Source organism: Oncorhynchus keta, chromosome 36 (genome assembly GCF_023373465.1).
Source record: "Oncorhynchus keta strain PuntledgeMale-10-30-2019 chromosome 36, Oket_V2, whole genome shotgun sequence".
Lineage (NCBI taxonomy): Eukaryota > Metazoa > Chordata > Actinopteri > Salmoniformes > Salmonidae > Oncorhynchus > Oncorhynchus keta.
Window position 1 is genome coordinate 18,379,507 of NC_068456.1, and position 20,186 is coordinate 18,399,692.

At 41.7% G+C, this 20,186-nt stretch overlaps 1 protein-coding gene across 3 annotated transcripts; it reads left to right on the top strand.

Annotated features, from left to right (window-relative positions):
- The first annotated feature begins 1,045 nt into the window (after window positions 1-1,045).
- Window positions 1,046-19,650, top strand: c36h10orf90 (chromosome 36 C10orf90 homolog). 3 transcript variants are annotated; one of them, XM_035754402.1, is made up of 10 exons: window positions 1,046-1,447; window positions 1,695-2,463; window positions 3,207-3,273; window positions 6,180-6,265; window positions 7,207-8,230; window positions 13,689-13,864; window positions 14,683-14,863; window positions 15,502-15,565; window positions 16,037-16,136; window positions 18,672-19,650. In XM_035754402.1, the coding sequence occupies exons 2-10, from the start codon at window positions 1,882-1,884 to the stop codon at window positions 18,699-18,701; spliced, it is 2,310 nt and encodes a 769-aa protein (XP_035610295.1). In that variant the 5' UTR covers window positions 1,046-1,447; window positions 1,695-1,881; the 3' UTR covers window positions 18,702-19,650. The 3 variants fall into 3 exon arrangements, with proteins under 3 accessions (XP_035610295.1, XP_052354574.1, XP_035610296.1); XM_052498614.1 differs by having other exon boundaries at window positions 14,683-14,821; XM_035754403.1 differs by having other exon boundaries at window positions 13,692-13,864.
- Window positions 19,651-20,186: the final 536 nt, after the last annotated feature.

Consider the following 20,186-nt stretch of genomic DNA (forward strand, 5'->3'; position numbering starts at 1 on the left):
CAACAAGTCCATCATATTTTGTTTATAGAGATTTTAGAATATTCACATGAAAATCTGTCGCCAATGGAAAGCTAGATTATGATATTGGCCAATTGACCAATCTCTCTCCATGTCATTTCTCATGGCACAGAACTTTAGCCACTGGAGGGTGCTAACCTAATGCATTTGCTCTCTCAGTGAAGAATAATAACAGGTATATTTTAGTAAATGATTTGCGCTCTCTACCTCTGGTGATGTTTATGGCCTTGGTCAGAAAAGTTGCATAGACTTATGGCCATTCATTACACAATGTGTCCTGTTATGAATGTATTTTGTGTGGGTGGTACGCAGCATTTGGAGCAAGAACAGATAATTCCTTCCTCATGTATAGACTCTACTTATGAATTAAGAAAAGTATGTTTGCTTCATTCAAAGTCTTTAACTTGACTGCCAGAGGACTGTGGATTTAATAATAATAATAATAATAATAATATATATATAATATGTGGACTGTGGATTTCATTGCAAATATAGTTGATTGTTTTACTGATGTTACAGTAGTCTTTGTCGATAGCATATTGAAGTATTGATTGAAATAATGGTGATGTGGGGGTTCAAGAGGTTACAGTTTTTACCTTTGGCCTTCTCGTGGTGGATTGGAGCTGTAATTCCTTGGGCATTCCACGGTAATGCATATCCACTAATCCTGAGATGAAGCATGGGCTCAATAGCAACCTAATCCCTCTGTCCTATTACTGCGAAAGATCCTAAAAGAGCTGGATAGGTGTAAGGACCATTGTTAAAATCTCACATAGCCCACCAGAGAGCTATACACAGATCTGTGAGGAGGGGTCAACAGCGATTTAGGGAAAGGAGCTGAGATCAGTATAGAGCTGGGGGCCTGACTAAAACATTTGTGTTGAGTTCATTATCATGTGGTCAAAGAGCCATAAAACTTTCAACAAAGCTAATCAGTAAGCCAACCATGAAACATTGTTGGTGGACTTAGCCAATACCCACAGAAGGATTTACAGGGTCTGTCAGGTTTGGATATAAGGGGGGTGGGGCGTTACTCAGCTTGATACCAATTACAGCATAGTAGAATGGACAACTTTAACCTCTCGTCAATCTGGAACCAAACCAACAACTTCCTGTCATATTAAGTGCATGTGTTAATCAACATTTTGGAGTCGTTTCTTGGCAAAGCCAAAGTATCACAACCCTCTGCACTTGAAAGAGGTGATGCAATGTAGTCCGTTCTGTGGAGTTAAATCGGTAAGAGACCTAAGAATTTATGGGTGAGTCAACCCCTGCTCTGGGCAACAAGAGTTTACATCAGATCAATGCCTGAGGATAACAGTCATTAATCAACAACAGCCTCTTCAGTGTTGGAATTACCTTGAGGACCTTTACATCTACCAATGTTCTATTGATTGTGACTGCTGGTTCACGTATTGAAATAAGTGAGGTAAGTAACATTTGGGGGATTTAAAAATAAGTCATACGTAATCACAAAAATGTTGTGTTTTTATCACAGAGGAAGTGTAAACGCTGAGAACTTTTACATTTATACCCCTCTACTTCGGCAAAGTTTAAGGAGAGAAATTATCAAGTAAAAATGCACCACTCTGTACACTAGTGCTTTTCTAGACGTCTATATTTATAGTTTTGCTTCGCTTTCATTTATTTTTGTGTATTCCTCTGTTCATATCTAGGTCTGCTAGTTCCCGGGAGATGTGTTTTTCCTCACTGAACCTTTTGGGAATGTGTCGCTTTTTCTAAACTCTCTGTTTGAGTAAGCATTGCAAGTCAGGAGACTTTTTGCTGCGTCACTACAGTAACCACAGGAGCTGTTTGAGCCTCTGTCTCCCTCATTAATAACTTGTGCTGTGGGTCCCTATTATGCAAGCTCTGAAACCTGAGAGCTGGTCACCTGTTCTGCTACCTGAGCTGGGGGCTCAGGGGAAGGGAGTGTCGGCTGGCTACCCCATTAGAAAACTGGACAGGAGGAGATTAGGCCAGAGCAACTGCCTGAAGCTCCAGGGATCTCTAGTGGATGTGTTAGCCCACGTCCCCAGGTCTGAGCTGTATGGTGAAGGTGGTGAAGCTGGAGAGGAGTTGTGGCTGCCGCTGGAGTGGTTCCATACGCACCCCTCTGGGAGTTCCATCCAAAACGAGGTGGAACTTTATTTTGACAGAACAGGAAGAGTCACCTTCAACCCTGAGGAGACAGACTTGACCCCACCTGAGGGCTACTCACATAGCTTTGACTGGTCAGATGACCCTGACTCCAGACCCCAGTCTACACTAAGCAGTGATCAGCTCTTTCCATCGGGTACCCTGGGTCATCTGGAGACCGTCAGGATCAGGTGCACCCCTGGGAGAGAATGGGTCAGAGTCTGCACTCTGTCCCCTGTTAGAAACGGGTGGCTGCCTTTACCAACAAGAGGAGTACTCTATGAGTTAACCGGCCTTCTCTACCAGGTAAGATATAACTGATCCAAATATTCATTTTTTATTTTATTTATTTAACCTTTATTTAACTAGGCAAGTCAGTTAGAAACAAATCCTTATTTACAATGACGGCCTACCGGGGAACAGTGGGTTAACTGCCTTGTTCAGGGGCAGAAAGACAGATTTTTACCTTGCCAGCTCGGGGATTCAATCCAGCAACCTTTCAGTTACTGGCCCAACGCTCTAAGCACTTGGCTACCTGCCTTAACCAACTATATATTAAATCATGCAAAACAAATCGCAGTACAGTAGTAGATTTAGATTTATTGTTTTGTGTAAGAATTTTTACTTTCCCCTGGTTGAAAACAAAGTTGGTCATCATCAGGAAAGGGCTTCTCTCCACGGCTAGTGAGTTAAGTGGAGTTTCTAATCTCTATACATTTCTCAGAATCTGTTCTTGCCTCCTGGTGTGCGACGATTAAAATTGGATGTTGACAAAGACATCTTTAGCCACTGGAATGTTCTCCCTCTGTGAATCACTGCTAGAATTCTTATGGATCATCGCTCATGTGACCACATTCCTACCATCCTAGTCAAGGCAATTATCGCATGCTTGAGTTTGTCCCCATAATTGATGTAATACAAAGCCCTGTTTTTTTCCCAAATATACTGTAGATTCATCTCTGCAGTGTATGATACCTTTCACTAAAATACTATATTTAAACCAAAATATTAGTTGATTAAATTCTTTTTTTAAATGCACTATTTTTCAGAGACAAATTGAACTTGGCATTGACTCCATCAGACGGAAGAGTTATGACAGCGGTGTGATACTCAAAGGTATGTACTGTATGCCTCCTCTAGGAATAATTACATGGACTGCTAACTATCTTTGTTCTCTAACATTAGGTTGAGCTACAATAAGTCCGATTGGAGATAAAATAGGTTATGATAGGGGATAGGAAAGAGGAGGAGAGGAACAAGTACAAAAAGAAGGGAAGAAAAAAAGCACAGCAGACCAAAGCACAAGATGACTCCACGACAAAAATCTATCAACTGATGCCAGTGGGTCACGTCTTCATGAGCTCTGAACTATTTCTCCCATGGCTGTGATTCAGGTCCAGAGAGACATACAATGTCTTCTCTGCTCTCAGTGTTGACTGCTGATGTGTTTATTTGTATATACCCTGGGTACTACACAGTCTGTCTGCTCCCTAACCAGCTGTGAGCCCCCATGGCCTCACACTCTGTTCCCTTCACTGACAGGCACAGAGAGGATGACTCAATCACTGCTTTCACACACCACAATCAACACAGTCACAAAGCCAATTCTTCATAGACCCTCTCTCTCTCTCTCTCTGTGTTCTAGAAAGTAAAGATGGACCCTTGCCCAAGAGAGAGAGAGGGGGGAGAGAACAGACACATTTGTAATCATAAACACCCCCCAGGAGCAAAGAAACACACACACACACGCATACAAACAAATAAAGAAAGACACACACACACACTTGTCTTGTTTATACTCAGGGCTATGTTTCACTGGCTCATATTATCGTGTCAATCTGGAGATGCACGGCAGCAAAGCCATGAGAAGTACACCTGCTGGTACTCCAATTCCCCTGCCCTGCATGCTATATGCAAGATAAATAAAAGCAAAATCGAGGGGAAAACTATGCATGCATAATATTCCATTTCCATGTTATTGCTTACTTTCATAATCCTGTCCCAATTGATTTTCCTCTGAACTGGAACACGTGATGTAATCATAATTACTTTACAGTATCTTATTCTCAAAACAACATAACATAGCCTATGCAATTACTTCAATTTGCCTGCTCTCACTATGGGTAAGTGTTCCATGATTGCCAAAATGTGTTATAAACATCACACTCTCATTTCAATTTCAAAGTCTTGCTCACCGCAAGCCTCCAATGAACATATGGACAATATATTGATAGATCCATCTAACATATTTCCTGATTGAATTCTGTAATGGACTGAGCAGGAAATAAAGAAAAGGTGACAACGGGATGAGTTATAACTTGGGGGCAATGAACAAATTCCGTTGCACATTGAGGTAGGCCATAAATCAATAAGCTGCAGTTGACTTACTTCATCCTCTTGTGTTTTAGAGTAAACACGTCTTGGGAAATGTGAGCGCCAGGTGAGGTGATGCGGAATAATTAGGCCATGTGTTATGACATTTTTATCATGGCTGCCATGTGGTCATAGCCACGAGGCGAAGCCTCCAGTGTATTATTGCCTTGCACTCGAGTACAGTATTTCATACAATTGGTTGCCAGCATTAAAAAGCAAGATTCTATCTCAAACCATTCATTTTTCAACAAAATGTGATGCTACATTCACTAACACTGGTTGTCAAGTGCAATTTTGGGTGTTTTCTGGTCGTTAGTTCTATTCGACTGCCAGGTAAAGCAAAACTACCCAAGCGCAGGTTGACATTTTCATAACTTTGCAAGTTGCTATGGCAAACAAACATGTTTGAAGCTGTTAAGACAGGAAACTAGCTGCATTTAGTTTCTCTTTAACTGGTTTTTTTCTTTATAGGCACTGTGTATCCATAAAAATCACGCTGATTCGTGATTTAGACTGGCTAAGAAAAGCTGCCTGTCTGGCTCATGTTTTTTGGTTATGGACACATTGGAGATCAAATTTAATTAAATATTGCAACAATGTTGCAAATGTCGATGATAATGTCTAGATATTTTATACAGTGGTAATCAAGTTTATAAATTGCATGGCTGGGCAGTGAATCTTAAAAATATATATATAACTAACCCAAGATAGACCACAGCCTGTCGTTTCCAATGGGAGAAAATTAGTTCTAGTGGGCAGAACAAGCAAGGTGGTGGGCAGAGCCAAGCACGAGCTGGCAAGAACATATTTGTGCATTCTAGCATGTACTTGCATATTTGCATTGGGGAACGCCTACACATGCAATAACTATATTCGCCCTTCCACTCCTTCTAAACAACACCATTTTTAAAAACTTTGGCAAAGGGTAAAGTCTATAAAACTTAGTCCACTCTGTTTGTAACAATAATTTAGTTTTGGAAACAGAAAACTGTATTGAGATCATTGATGAGAAAATTTGCAGAATCTCGGCCATAATTAGTCTCGTTCCATCTCCTACCACTGCGGGCCACTGGGTTTCCTTTCACCACCATATTTGGTAGTGAGTGGAAACACCACCCGGATGCTTCACATTTATACATCCGGTGAAATATCTGTCTCATTGTTTTATCTGTGTAAGTAGTGGTGTATTGCTAGGTAACAACGTAAACGCTGGCACATTTTATGAATGTATTCGCCATGTGTATGTTGTGTAGTATATCATGGGCACGATAGGCTCTAATAATGGGAGACCAATAAGGCCCAAGCGGGTGTGGTATATGACCAATATACCATGGCTACGGGCTGCTCTTAGGCACGACAAAGCGCACAGACGAGACAGTTGTGGGCCTATCGTCTGTCTGTCAGTCTGTCAGTCTGTCAGTCTGTCAGTCTCCTCTTCGCCAGGACTCTCGTCATCTGTCATTCATTGCAAAGTGGACAGAGAAAATAATAGTAGGCTTCTTCTCTGAGACCTGTTTCAGTGAGGAAACGTGTAGGCTAAGTGCTTTGTGGACTTGCCTGTTATGTTTTGTTTTAGATTTTCCAATATCTGGAACAAGCAGTAGGCTGTAAAAAAAAAAAGAATGTTTACCGCCATGTACATATTTCAGAAGGAAAATTAGGCGGCATTTGGTCCAAGTCCATGGGTTTTCGAAGTGGGAGGTTCCCCAGCCTACCAACATCTAATATCAATGAGGTAAAAGATAAAACCCTTTTACTATTCTAGCTGTGATATATTTGTTATCATATTACTGTGCTTGTCTTGTTATTGTTAGTTTTACAAAGTTATTTCCTCTGTACAAATTACTGCAACTTATAGCTAATAAGTACATGGTTATGTGTATCAGTTTTAAAAAGTATATGTTTGAAAATGGTAATATCATCATCATCATATCGTCATCATTACTATGTTTTAGTACAATTTATAATGCTGAATTAATACATGTCATAACATCCATTATGGCAGTGTATTCCTTGCTTTCTAATTAGATTTATGCCATCTAGACAAGGAGGCTATTCACTAGCTCAGCAGTGGGTTTTAGTCTGGAGAAGAACTTTGCCATTCAAATCTATTCGATTAAGTTTGTAAGACATGCAGTCCTCAGACTTTGAGTCAACATGAGTGCAATTTTATGCAGGAACTTGTGGACATGTTATTGTGCTTGGACAAGCCATGGGATGTTTTCACTGCAAACAGCTGTTTTAACTGACAGTCCTCATCCATCCTGCAAATCAACTATTGTCAGAGAATGGACGTGAACTAACCACTAATATGACACATGTCTGATATGAAGTGAAAGTGTGACAATTGTTTTACCTTCTCATGTACACTTTACTTGTCTTAATTGGCCTGTCTTAAGCTGGATAGCCAGGCAATCCTGGAATGTCAATGTTAAATGTCATGGTTAATTTGTCGCTGACTGTTGGGCATCAGGTTACACATCACCATGGTAACAAAGGGAGATCTCAAAATGAGAGCAGGTAGCCGATAATAAGTAATCCCTAGAATATATCACGGGGAAAAGTATTGGATTTATTTCCCTCACTCTATTTCATATACCTGATAGATGCGTTGTATTTTTAGACGGACTATTTCAACACAGCTCTGATATTTTCCTCTGGGTTCCCTCTCCTTAGGCATCCACCAAGGATATTACCCCCTCATGGAGCATGTGGAGAGGACAAGGGGAGAGGGCTTCCACATCACCCTCCCTTATGAGGCCGACACACTCTGGGGACTCCCAGAGAGGTGGACATGTACCCCACAGAGGGAGTCCAACCCTGCTGAGGATGGCCAGTGTCCCTAATGTCCTGGGCGGCCGACCAAAGACGGGCTTCTCCTCCATCACCATCACATCCTGCAGGGTCTCCCAGTCAGGGGCCAACCGATCACATTATCCCCACCAACCGATCCTGCCTATCAGGTCATCCACATCCCTCAACCCAGTCATGACTCATGTCCTATCCTCAGCCATTCCAAAGCACTCTGAGGGGGTGACCAGACACAAGGCCACCATAGTAAAGGTGACAGAGTACAGACAGAGCTACTCTGCATGTGCCAAGGTCCAGCTGAGAGGGCCAGGGATGAGGAATGCCTGGCCTGAACACAGGCACAGTTACACAGGTGAGGACAGTCTCAAGGACAATGGAAGCACCTTCAGGCCTTTCTCACTCCAGCCCTCTTTCCGCTCCTGCGTCCAGCTTGAGGTACGTTGGAGGTCTGCGAACACAGTTCTGTATCTGGACAAGTCACTGTCTATCTCCATAGGACAGCCAGAGGTCACAAAGCCAGTTATGCACAGGTCCACCCTGTCTCTGTATGTTGGGGGCTCGTCCCACATTGGAACCTCTATGGATTACCCCAAAACACTAAGCTGCACCCATAGATGGGACAACTCAGAGACTGATGTGGGTTACAGCAGAGGCTCTTCATCAACCAAAGGGGACTACGAGGTCCCCAAAATGGCAGATACTGATGGTATTAAGAATAGGACATCTGATTTAACTGCACACAATCTTACCTCAGGGTTATTCTCATCAGCCAGAGGAACAGGCGACTCATACTCCGGGGCCAGTCAGCACAATGGAATTGCAGATGAGCTGTGCTGTCGTCTGCTGAGAAATTCCACACACAGACACCCTGCTTTTAATATCAGCCCAGGTATGAATTTCATCTCCCCATGTCAGGGCAAAACTCTAAAGTACCCATGCAAATCCAGCAGCATTCCTTTCAATGGCTCCCCATTTCCATAGCTGTGTGGATAAAATCACATTCAAGTCTTAACAGCGTACGCAATGCCATAGCGAGGAGGTCTTAGAGGGTGTAAAGTCTCATTTTTAACTCTTCTTACCTTTTGATTTATACCTCATACATTGTTAATAGGATATATTCCTTACAGAAATGCACATTGGTGAAAAACCCACAAGTGCTACATTCTCACATAATGGAACACTGTGCTTATGTGAAGGAAAAACTCATGCTTCTATTTTAATTTCATCCCTCTCTTACTTCCAACACATCCTTTGCATACATTACCTACCCTCTCAACCCAGTAAGCGTGGCGGTGTTAGGCTTTCACGGGTGTGACACCGGGTGAAGCTCCCCATGAAAAGAATGAGTATATTGTTTTAAACGATCTCACTCCCCAGGCTGGTTGTGGAGGCTAGCTTATGGCTCAGAAAACAGACGTGAATGTCCTGTCTGCTTGGTGCTGCTAAGTACTGCCTGAAATAAAATTAGGCCAGGAGTCAGCTTTGAGAAGCAGAGCACAATACCTATGGTCTCTGTATCCCCTCTCTGGTAATGAACTGAAGAATGGCATTGTGGACTTCACAGCACCTGAGAGGCATTGTATCCTTAGTTTTGTCCATTGTGGATTTATTGGACAGGTTTGTTTGTAATTAGATGTCATTTGCCAAGGTTCTGGCTCTTGTTTCGAATGTACTGCGTTTTCCCTGGGGAGCATTGTAGGGTATCTATTTTGAGTGGCATTGCAGAGTTCACAGCGTCTGTGTGGTATTGTGCCCTTATGTTGTCCTTTGAGAATTTATTGGAGAGGTTTGTTTGTACAAGTGACTACCTCTTTTTCAAAGGGACTACTCTGTGCCTTGAGGGGCATTGTAGGGTAGCCATAAGAACCTAGAATGCTTACAATCTACAGTATGTCCAAGGGAACGTATTATGGAAGTCTCATAGGCACTACAGAGTATACATCATGTATGAGCAGAGCAGTGCAGCGTCTATCATTTGATCAGTACGCAGCAGTTACACTCACACCAGGGAGGTAAAGCTTGGCTCATTGCAGCAGTGAATGTAGTACTGCAAGCATATATACCACACATACCTTCTCTGGTTGGCCTCCTAGTAGACTCATCTACTGGCCCAGGTCACATAGTGATTGATTCTGGGTACAGTGCAAGTGTAGATAAACATAAATACACACATTAAATACACATTAAGATACAAAACACAGTCAATTAAAACATTATATCCTGGCATGACTTCCACTGGAACGCAAAGAGTTTGATGCATCTGGTGGACATAAGGCTTTATACAGTCTACAAAGTTTTATAGGCCATGATTTAATATAATCATCCATTTAGTAACATGCGTTTTGGATCGTGCATCAAGGACCGGAACTAACAGTTTTTTCCTCAACAAAAAAGATTGATGCAAGGGGGGCTCAAACCCACAGTTAAAGTGCACTATTAATTTAGAATCAACCACTTCAGCAGAGTGTTCCAACTCGAAGTGATTATTTAAAATTCAATTTTTTATTTCACCTTTATTTAACCAGGTGGGCCAGTTGAGAACAAGTTCTCATTTACAACTGCGACCTGGCCAAGATAAAGCAAAGCAGTGCGACACAAACAACAACACAGAGTTACACATAAACAAACTTACAGTCAATAACACAATAGAAAATCTTTATACAGTGTGTGCAAATGAAGTCAATAAATAGTGGCGAAGTAAATACAAATTAGCGATTAACACTGGAGTGATAGATGTGCATATGAGCATGTTGCAAGTATAAATACCGGTATGCAAAAGAGCAGAAAAATACTAAAAAACAAATATGGGGAGGTAGGTAGTTGGTTGGATGGGCTATTTACAGATGGGCTGTGTACATCTGCAGCGATCAGTAAGCTGCTCTGACAGCCGTTGCTTGAAGTTAGTGAGGGAGATAAACAATACGTCTCCAACTTCAGTGATTTTTGTAATTCGTTCCAGTCATTTGCAGCAGAGAACTGGAAGGAAAGGTGGCCAAAGAGGTGTTGGCTTTGGGAATGACCAGTGAAATATACCTGCTGGAGCGCGTGCTACGGGTGGGTGTTGCTATGGTGACCAGTGAGGCGGAGCTTTACCTAGCAAAGTCTTATAGATGACCTGGAGCCAGTGGATTTGGCAACGAATATGTAGCGAGGACCAGCCAACGAGAGCATACAGGTCGCAATGGTGGGTAGTATATAGATATTTATAGTTGTCCACATATTCTAAGTCAGAACTGTCCAGAGTAGTGATGCTAGGCAGGCGGGCGGGTGTGGGCAGCTATCGGTTGAAGAGCATGCATTTAGTTTTACTAGCGTTTAAGAGCGGTTGGAGGCCATGGAAGGAGTGTTGTATGGCATTGAAGCTTGTTTGGAGGTTTGTTAACACAGTGTCCAAAGAAGGGCCAGAAGTATACAGAATGGTGTCGTCTGCGTAGAGGTGGATCAAAGAGTCATCCGCAGCAAGAAAAGAGTAAAGAGTCGGCCCGAGAATTGAACCCTGTGGCACCCCCATAGAGACTGCCAGATGTCCGGACAACAGGCCCTCCGATTTGACATATTGAACTCTATCTGAGAAGTAGTTAGTGAAGCAGACGAGGCAGTCATTAGAGAAACCAAGGCTGTTGAGTCTGCTGATAAGAATACGGTGATTGACAGAGTCGAAAGCCTTGGCCAGGTCGATGAAGACGGCTGCACAGTACTGTTTTTTATCGATGGTTGTTATGATATCGTTTAGGACCTTGGGCGTGGCTGAGGTGGACCCGTGACCAGGAGACCGGATTGCATAGCGGAGAAGGTACAGTGTGATTCGAGATGGTCGATGGTCTGTTTGTTCACTTGGCTTTCAAAGACTTTAGAAAGGCAGGGCCGGTTGATAGGGATATCCTTCATGACTGCTATTTGACTAATCCATAAGGCTTTTGTATTTTTAAGTTATACGATAAACAGACCTCTTTTCTTTTTTCCATAAAAGCACAGATAAACAAAAACGTGGGATTTTTTTCATATATGAAAAAACATGAAAATGTTGTCTAATGTTAGTAGTAGCTAGTACCCTAGTCATTGATGCATCGATGCAATATTGGCACAGAACATTTTGTTACAGACCAATGAAACAAAAGTAGTCCTTGAATTTGTAGGTTTAAAATATCCCTCCAGTGGCCAGGGTTGACCTATTTTAAGAAATGCCATTGGTTGGTGGATATAAAGTCTAAGATATAGGCTGTTTTTTGCACCAGGATATAATCAGTGCCACCTGTTGAGGTTAGCATAGGGCAAACGTGTGCCATGTCATCTCATGGGACCAGCTACAATTTCACGTTCTGTCACGTGCAAGTAAATCAACGATTTTCATTGGCCAATACACGTTTTGTGCTGGAGAACCTGTTGGTTGCTTATTTTCGCAAGTACGGACCAAATGTATTGAAGCTGGAGTAATTTACCGGTGTTATACTCCGCTTGCTGCATTGCTTGCTATACCGATGACAGCGTTGAAATAGTCTGACTTGGTACATAGATTTCTTGTTTGTTGGCGCCAGAGCATTTGATGGTGTGTTCTTCCTATGATAAATGATTGTGTCTGATATTAAATGGGTCTGTTTTTAAAGGAGGTGGAGGAGCGGGGGTTAGAGAGTGCAGGATAGATGCACTGTCATCATGGTTTACATTATTCATGCAGTATGCACGTGTCTTTGTCTCTGCTTTACTCACTGAGTCGTGGAGAGTAGGGGTCAGTTAGAGGGCTCAACAATTTTCCCTCTTCTCCAGGGCCCAGTGTTTCATAAGTTATCTATCGGATTTTGGCTATCGGAAAGGATTAAATGCATTCATTCTATTTCAATAAATGTCATCCTATCTGATAGGAGTAATCCTCACTCAGCCCTCATGTTCATTTTACCTTTGTTAGATGGGATGTAAAAATACAAAGCCACATTTTAAAAAGGTCCGAATGGCTTCTCTGCAAATGATTCTGAATGCACATATTAAGTAAGATCTAGGTTATCTGAAAACCTCTTTGTTTCTCATTGATGTCTGACAATGCAGTACAGTCCCAGTATTGTAATAAACTCTGTGTATATGAGATGCACTCTTTTTTACCATCCATGCAACATGTAATCAACAATGTTTGATGAAGAGTTAACTGCATATCCACTGGAATATACAGGCAACTACCAAAAGAAAGGAAACACCTACATAAAGTGTCTTAATTGGGCGTTGGGCCTCCATGAGCCAGAACAGGTTCAATGCACCTTGCCATAGATTCTACAAGTGTCTGGAACTCTATTGGAGGGATGAAACTCCTTTCTTCTCAATTGGGTTGAGACACACTGTTAAAGCCCCCTCTGCTCCTTTGAGACCGCTATACCACTCTTCCAAAGTCACTGAGATTTCTTCATCTACAATACAATTTCATTGTCCGTAGTTACAGCGAACAACAGAAATGTGTCTTCTGCACTCTTAATTTCACACACACATACTTTCCTTGAGGAGTGTAGCACTTAACACTGTTTCCTTGAATGCAACTCATGTCGCACATGTGCACACGCTCACGCACACACACAAACACACACACACAGCGCTACTGGAGAAAATGTTGTGGAGTTAAGAGCCTTGCTCAAGGGCTCAACGGTAGGGGATTGTTATTAGGATATGAACACAGCAGCCCTCCAGTTACCAGATCAATATCCCCCTGTTTATCCAGCTCCCTACCTGGGATTCAAACAGGCAACTTTTCGGATATAGGTCCAATTCCTTAGCCGCTGTGCTACCTACAACCCATAGCCATAGTAGGAAAAATAATGGGCATTTCTATTCATAACCCTGAGCATGATGGGATGTTTTAATTGCCAAAAGATATTCTCTGGTACTTTTGTATACTTTTTAGCCAGTATTTCTGAAAGTAGCGCTCCCTAACCAAAATGGTCCCCGAAAATGTTGTACTACGTCACAAATGTGCATATATGTGCACCACGTTATTGCTCTCTCTCTCTCTCTCTCTCTCTCTCTCTCTCTCTCTCTCTCTCTCTCTCTCTCTCTCTCTCTCTCTCTCTCTCTCTCTCTCTCTCTCTCTCTCTCTCTCTCTCGCTCTGCTGTGTGTGTATTTTGCTAGCTGTCACTCAAATGGTGACAGTAATTCTGACAGTAATTCTGACAGTAATTCTGACAAATCCAGCCCAAAGGTTGAAAATAAAGACATACTGGAGCATGTCTTTAATTAACTCAGGAACCACAACTTTGTGGAAACACCTGCTTTTAATATACTTTGTATCCCTCATTTACTCAAGTGCTTCCTTAATTTTGGCAGTTACCTGTACAGCATGTGTTCTGTTTTCTGTCTCTGCCAATCAAAGTAGATACTAGAACATGGGGAAGACAGTCACTATGTAAGGAGAGTGATGAAAGACAAGGACACTCCAGAGAAGATCTGCATGTTGCTGAAGATTTCTGTCCACACCAAGCAGACACCTGCCAATCACAACTGACAGTTGATCCTCAGGATATCAAATCCAGAGCCTTCAGTCTCAAAGTATGTGTGGATCAACATCACTCTATCACTCTATCTTCTGAAATCATTTTCCTGTATGTATCATTATATTATATACTGTAATATCATATGGTATGGTGTGAAAATTCTTGATCTGAAATTTGAAAAGATATCGGCATCTATAGAGAGAGGACTTTGGTTGTGTTGCTAGCACTGCAAACGACTAGTAAAGAGTCATCTGTGAGTGAAGGGAATGTTTATTCTACTTTATTGAGGAATAGCTCCTTCACATTCTTTCGCGAGACCTTAACCATTTGATCTAAACTGGTGCCAGTCAAAGTTAAAATGATTTTATTTTCCCTGCACTCTTAGATAAAACATGTGCTATCTGGAACCTTAAAGGGTTCTTCGGCTGTCGCCATATGAGAACTCTTTGAATAACCATTTTTGGTTACAGGTTGAACTCTTTTGGTTCCATGTCTACAGAGGGTTCTACATGGAACGCCAAAAAGTTATCCTATGGGTACAGCTGGAGAACCTCTTTTGGAACCCTTTTTCAAGAATACAACTCCAATGTATGAGGGGGTTGCAAAGGAAAAAGGGTTTGCAAAGAATTTTACTTGTAAGACCATTTACCTATATCCATTGGTACAGAGGACTGTGTGGAGTTGATTACCATATTCCCTCACATCTATCCATTACAATCTGCAAGGGGAGTCATCAAGGGCAGAGGCATCTTTTCAGAATAACAGAATCTAGGTTTCTTTTTTTTACCAAGATGAGTGTGCCAGTGCTGGCTAGCAGTAACTACTCACGCAGCTTATACTTTCCTCCCTCCCTGCTCCCTCTCTCCTCCCCAGGAGGCCCTGGAGATGTTCCGGCCAGACTTCATCAGCCGCTCCCAGGGCAGAATGAGGAGTCTGGAGCAGAGGGCCAGGCGGAGGAAGGCCCTGCAGTGTGCAGACCTAGACCAGGTGCAGGGTCTCTGGGAGGAAAAAAGTAGGCATAGGAGGAACTGCACCAAGCCCCACCCGCTCAGTGGTACGGTGATGGAACATGTCTGACATACAGTACGAGTAGGAACACACTGTTTAGTGATTTCTCAATCCTAGTCCAGGGGAACAGCTTTGCTCTCTGCTGGTCGTTATTAAGTACTGCAGCTCTGTTGAAGCGCAGTCTTGTTTACGTCCAACTCCACAACTAAAAGGGTTATTATCGGTGAATTACATGGATTTACCATCTTTAGTCACTATTATGCTTTTTTGAAAGTTGCTACAGCACTAATGATGCACACTTTTTTCAGGGAAAGAACGCCACATACTACAGAATGTTAGACATTTCCTTTCCCAGTATGACAGTACTTTACAATACAATATAGACCAGTCTCTCCAAAACCCTAGTACTATGACAGTGATGTAATAGTCCCTAGCGTCACCTTAACTCTGGCCGCTCGCTCCCACTCCTGCTTTGCCTTCTATGAAGGTAATAATGCAAACTAAATATAGACCCTCAGACTCACATCTTAATTATGCAGTGCTGACTGTTGGTCTCAGTGATGAGCTGACAAGAGTCCGTCAAGCCCCTCGGCTCTCAGAAGGACAGGAGTAATGAAGCCTAGTAAGGAAAGTGGAAAGTGTGTGTGTGTGTGTTGTCCTGACAGATGCTTGTGTGTTTCCCAGATAACCTTTTCAAACCCAGAGAGAGGAGCATATCAGGGAAGGAGATGCAGCTACGCTCCAGACGGTAGGTTTACAGACAGAGCTGTACTGTGACGTGTCAGTCTCTTGCCTACCTCTGTTTCACACACACTCGCATGCACGCACGCACAACACACTGTGGATGTCAGACAGCCGAACGTCTGTCTTGATTGGAGATATGAACTACCGTCTGTATCCCGTTATCATGACTTTCTTTACTCCCTGTCTTATCTGAGACACACACCTGATCAGAGGATAGGTTGCCATTGTCATGTTTTTAATCTGACTGGGTCGATCTGGGAACAAATTGACTATTTATGTGAGTGAAAAAGAAGCCAGTGTGATGTTGGTTTTATCAGTGGATCCAGGTTTGGCCTTTGTGGGTTGGTGCAGATAAAGCTTCCTTTCTATGGTGACGATTTTCTGGGAATAGCTGAGTCGCCCCTGGCCTGCTAATACTAGAATATTCCCCTTCACAAGCTTAACCTACCATGTCTAACCATCCCTTTTTACTTAGGATTTACAACAAGCTCCCTGAGGTCACTAAGAAGAAGGAGGAGGAGAAAAGGAGAGTGGTATCGCAGACCAACAGATTGCGGGCAGAGCTTTTTAAAAAGGTACGTTTAGTTGGTGCTGAGACTTTGTGATAAAATATTCACCACATAGTTGTATACACCGAAGCCATGTCTGAAAACTCAAATACAGAACAACTGCATAGCTAACTAAAGTGTTGAAGACTGCGTTATGAGTGCATAGGGAGGCATTACATGTGCTTGTAAAACTTGTAGTGTTTGAGGTTTAAAAAGGCTTCTGAAGTTTGTAATTTCCACTTTGAAATTTCAGACTTGATTTTCCCCAAAAAATTTTAATAATTCATAGTGAGGCATTCAATGTGCTTAATTTAACACACTGAAGGTTAAAAATGTCATATGATAAGAACAAGGTATGCAATATTGCAATAAGTCCTATTTAAAATAATAATCTTTCACTGGATATTTGGATGAGGTGCCATTTGAAAACAGTGTAATTCTCCAAGAAAAATGCATTTCAGCATGTCCCTTTCACAATCTATGCCCAGCAGAGGCCGCTGTTTGACTTCTTAATAGAATTTCCTTCCTACTGTAATTTGTCATCGAAATGTCTTCACAATCAATATCTGTGCACTGGTGTTATGTATTCATCTATTCATGTTCCACTGTTGCTTCAGTGAAATTAGTTTGAATCCAGGTATTGTTGAGAAGACACATGTCATTTGTGATTTTTAAAAGTTCCTGAATGTCAGCTCTATGGACTCGTTGGGTCCTTGGATTAGCACAGATCTAGTGTGTAAGGGCTCTTTTAACAAGCCAATGTGCCCTTGATGATTGGAGGGCAAGTTGTCATAAACTCATATAAACGATCAAACATATTCTGGTTCACCCGTACCCTTTATTCAAATTCCCATTACACCAAAACCAGCACAGACATTGATGGCCTCGATATCAGTCAGGTGTACAGTGTAACAAGTAGAATGAGGAGACATTTCCAATTTACTCTGAGATAATTAAGATCCCCTCATATGTCTGGGGTTTCCTTTAGTTAGATACCCAAGGTGGTTTCAAGGTGACTGGGTTGTCTCATTCAGTGTCACTCAATCTGAATTAAATGAATGGTAGCACCCGGTAAAAAGTCCGACCTCTTACAAATCCCACTCGATAACATGCCACGGGGTGCAAAGTTCGAGCTCTTCACTCAGGAGTGTCAAGTGGTGTACATGGTGGTATCTGTATGTCTGTGCATGAGTGTTTGTTACGCATACAGAGAATAATCCTGCAGCAACAGAAAATGTGGATGATAAAAAAATTACAATTTTGTCGAGGTTGATACCTTTTTCGTAAGGGAAAATCAAGTCTGACATTTTAAAGTGGAAATTACAAACTTCAGAAGCCTTTTTAAACCTCAAAACTATAAGTTGTACATTTCCTGCAATGGGTTGATCAAATTCAGATCCTATACATCTGTATACACATTTGTGGAAAGAGAATCAGTCTATTAAGTGTGTTTTTGTATTTGTCACATGCGCCGAATACAACAGGTGTAGACTTCACCGCGAAATGTTTACTTACGAGCCCTTTCCCTACAATGCTTTTGTTTTTGCAATGTTTTGCCCACTTGTCTGCAATGTTTTGCCCACTTGTCTGCAATGTTTTGCCCACTTGTCTGCAATGTTTTGCCCACTTGTCTGCAATGTTTTGCCCACTTGTCTGCAATGTTTTGCCCACTTGTCTGCAATGTTTTGCCCACTTGTCTGCAATGTTTTGCCCACTTGTCTGCAATGTTTTGCCCACTTGTCTGCAATGTTTTGCCCACTTGTCTGCAATGTTTTGCCCACTTGTCTGCAATGTTTTGCCCACTTGTCTGCAATGTTTTGCCCACTTGTCTGCAAATGTTTTGCCCACTTGTCTGCAATGTTTTGCCCACTTGTCTGCAATGTTTTGCCCACTTGTCTGCAATGTTTTGCCCACTTGTCTGCAATGTTTTGCCCACTTGTCTGCAAATGTTTTGCCCACTTGTCTGCAATGTTTTGCCCACTTGTCTGCAATGTTTTGCCCACTTGTCTGCAATGTTTTGCCCACTTGTCTGCAATGTTTTGCCCACTTGTCTGCAATGTTTTGCCCACTTGTCTGCAATGTTGACGCCACATTTCAGATCAGCAGAATGCTGGTTTAGGAGCAAAAATGTTGATCAATTCAGTTGTCAATTCAGAAAGTTTATTGAAATTGCAATGGAAAATCCTCAGGGAAAACAATGAGCAATTTTCAATTCATTAGGAGAATTTTGTTTGATTTCCGGAAGAGTATGTTTTTGCAAAGCTTCGGACATATTGTAGAAAGGCAGCTTTATATGGCTAGAGTGAGATTGCTCTAGTATAAGAGGAGAGTTATAGCATTGTAGGCTGTTTAGCCAGATAGCAAGTCATCGTTATTCCCCCAATGAGACTTGGCTATCCACCTCGGGGGACAGAGAGTTGATGGAAGTGAAAGCCAATTTAAAAGGAGGAATCTTTCCCACTTGAAAAACAGCTGATTTCAGAAGATTGAAATAAAGTCTAGCCAAGGATTTGTGTATTTGCCCGTCTGTGATTTCTAAATGATTTGTTTGTTGTTTTGCAGAAACTTCTGGAGCAGATCCTGCAGAGATGAATATTGACAAACTCGAGATGTTCCCTACTAAACCTTCAACTCACATACTTCACTCACCATCCTCCTAGGATTCATGACCTTACACTCACTTAATATGCAATGTCAGTCGTCGTTGCCATACCGAACAGTATACCTTGATTTTATATGGAATAATGAGAGTACTTCCAAGAAAACATTCACACTGCTCTTGTTCGTATCACTCTTTTATTCAAGCTTACATGTGTCAGCCTCTTGGCCTTCGTCAGAGCTTATTCGTATGTACATTAATTCCATAGCATTTAAAAGACTAGCCAAGCTCCAGACAGGATCACTGACACTGTACACACCTGAGAGCGGAATGAACTGGAATGATTATGTTGCACTCTCCATACTGACCAACATTTATTAACTTTATAATTGTAATGGAATTGATAGAGTTGAATCATACTGTTGTGTATCGAGCTACATTACAAGTGAGAGTCTGAAGGCTAGGACCATGAGGTTTTGTGGAAACCTGCCATTAATAAGGTTCTGTAAATATGACATAAACTGCCTACTCTCTCCAGTCCTCATACCTTGTAAACATCCACCTCAATTGACATAACTGACATTTTCAACCAAAGCAAAATTGTATTTTTCTATAAGAAATGTTTTATATTCAGTCAGCTAGAGACCAATCTACACTGCTGCAGGGTTAGTCATAGCCACTTTTTTGAAAAGATATGACATTCTCAGTAGGAAAATTGTTGGAAGACAAAATGTAGGCCTTTAAGGCGTTGGTTGTTGTAAGAGCAATGGCATGATTAGGTTTATCAGTTATGGTAAGATGGAATGATTCTCTGCCTTACAGGAAATGTATATGTTTTGGCTTTCTATCACTGAATGATTTAATGCTCCTGTAAGTATGTTGTCATTGTTCTCTCAATTATAGTAAAGCTGTCTTTCGAAATAAAAATGTTGTTTAATATAATACTTATTCTATTTCAGAGTTTAAAATGTGTTGGGTTGGAACATTGGTGCAAAGAGAAAAAAAAGAGAGAATCACCTTGACTTGTCATTTATCTGTGTCTGAGATGTGTAGAGCTGAGAGAGAGAGTGTCAGTCGTCACTGACTTCATGTCAGCTTTGGGGCTTGGGGAACACTGAAATGCCCAGCTAATGGAACTCAGGAGACAGGGAGCATCTGTGAAAGAGCCCTTTGTCGTGGAGGTCCTTGATAGCTACATAAGAAAGAAGGTTACTTATGAAAGGTGCGTGGTTGGTCTGGTTGGTCCGGGTGGATGGTTGGATGTATATCACAAATTACAAGCAACTCAAAGGTTGCGTATTCGGCTCACATCACGGACAACTTTAGATTTTAAATAATTAGAAACTTTGAAAACTGCTTTTTACGACTTACTACTTTGTAGCTACATTACAACTACTTAGCATGTTAGCCAACCCTTCCCCAACCATAACCTTAACCATTTAACCTAACTGGACCCACAAATTTATACATACCATACC

What these genes read in the sequence shown, in the direction of transcription:
- c36h10orf90 (XM_035754402.1), top strand. Translation starts at nt 1,882, where the DNA reads ATGCAAGCTCTGAAACCTGAGAGCTGGTCACCTGTTCTGCTACCTGAG. An exon ending in TAACCGGCCTTCTCTACCAG is followed by an intron (nt 2,464 to 3,206) that starts GTAAGATATAAC and finishes ACTATTTTTCAG; the next exon opens with AGACAAATTGAACTTGGCAT. An exon ending in CAAGCCCCACCCGCTCAGTG is followed by an intron (nt 14,864 to 15,501) that starts GTACGGTGATGG and finishes TGTGTTTCCCAG; the next exon opens with ATAACCTTTTCAAACCCAGA.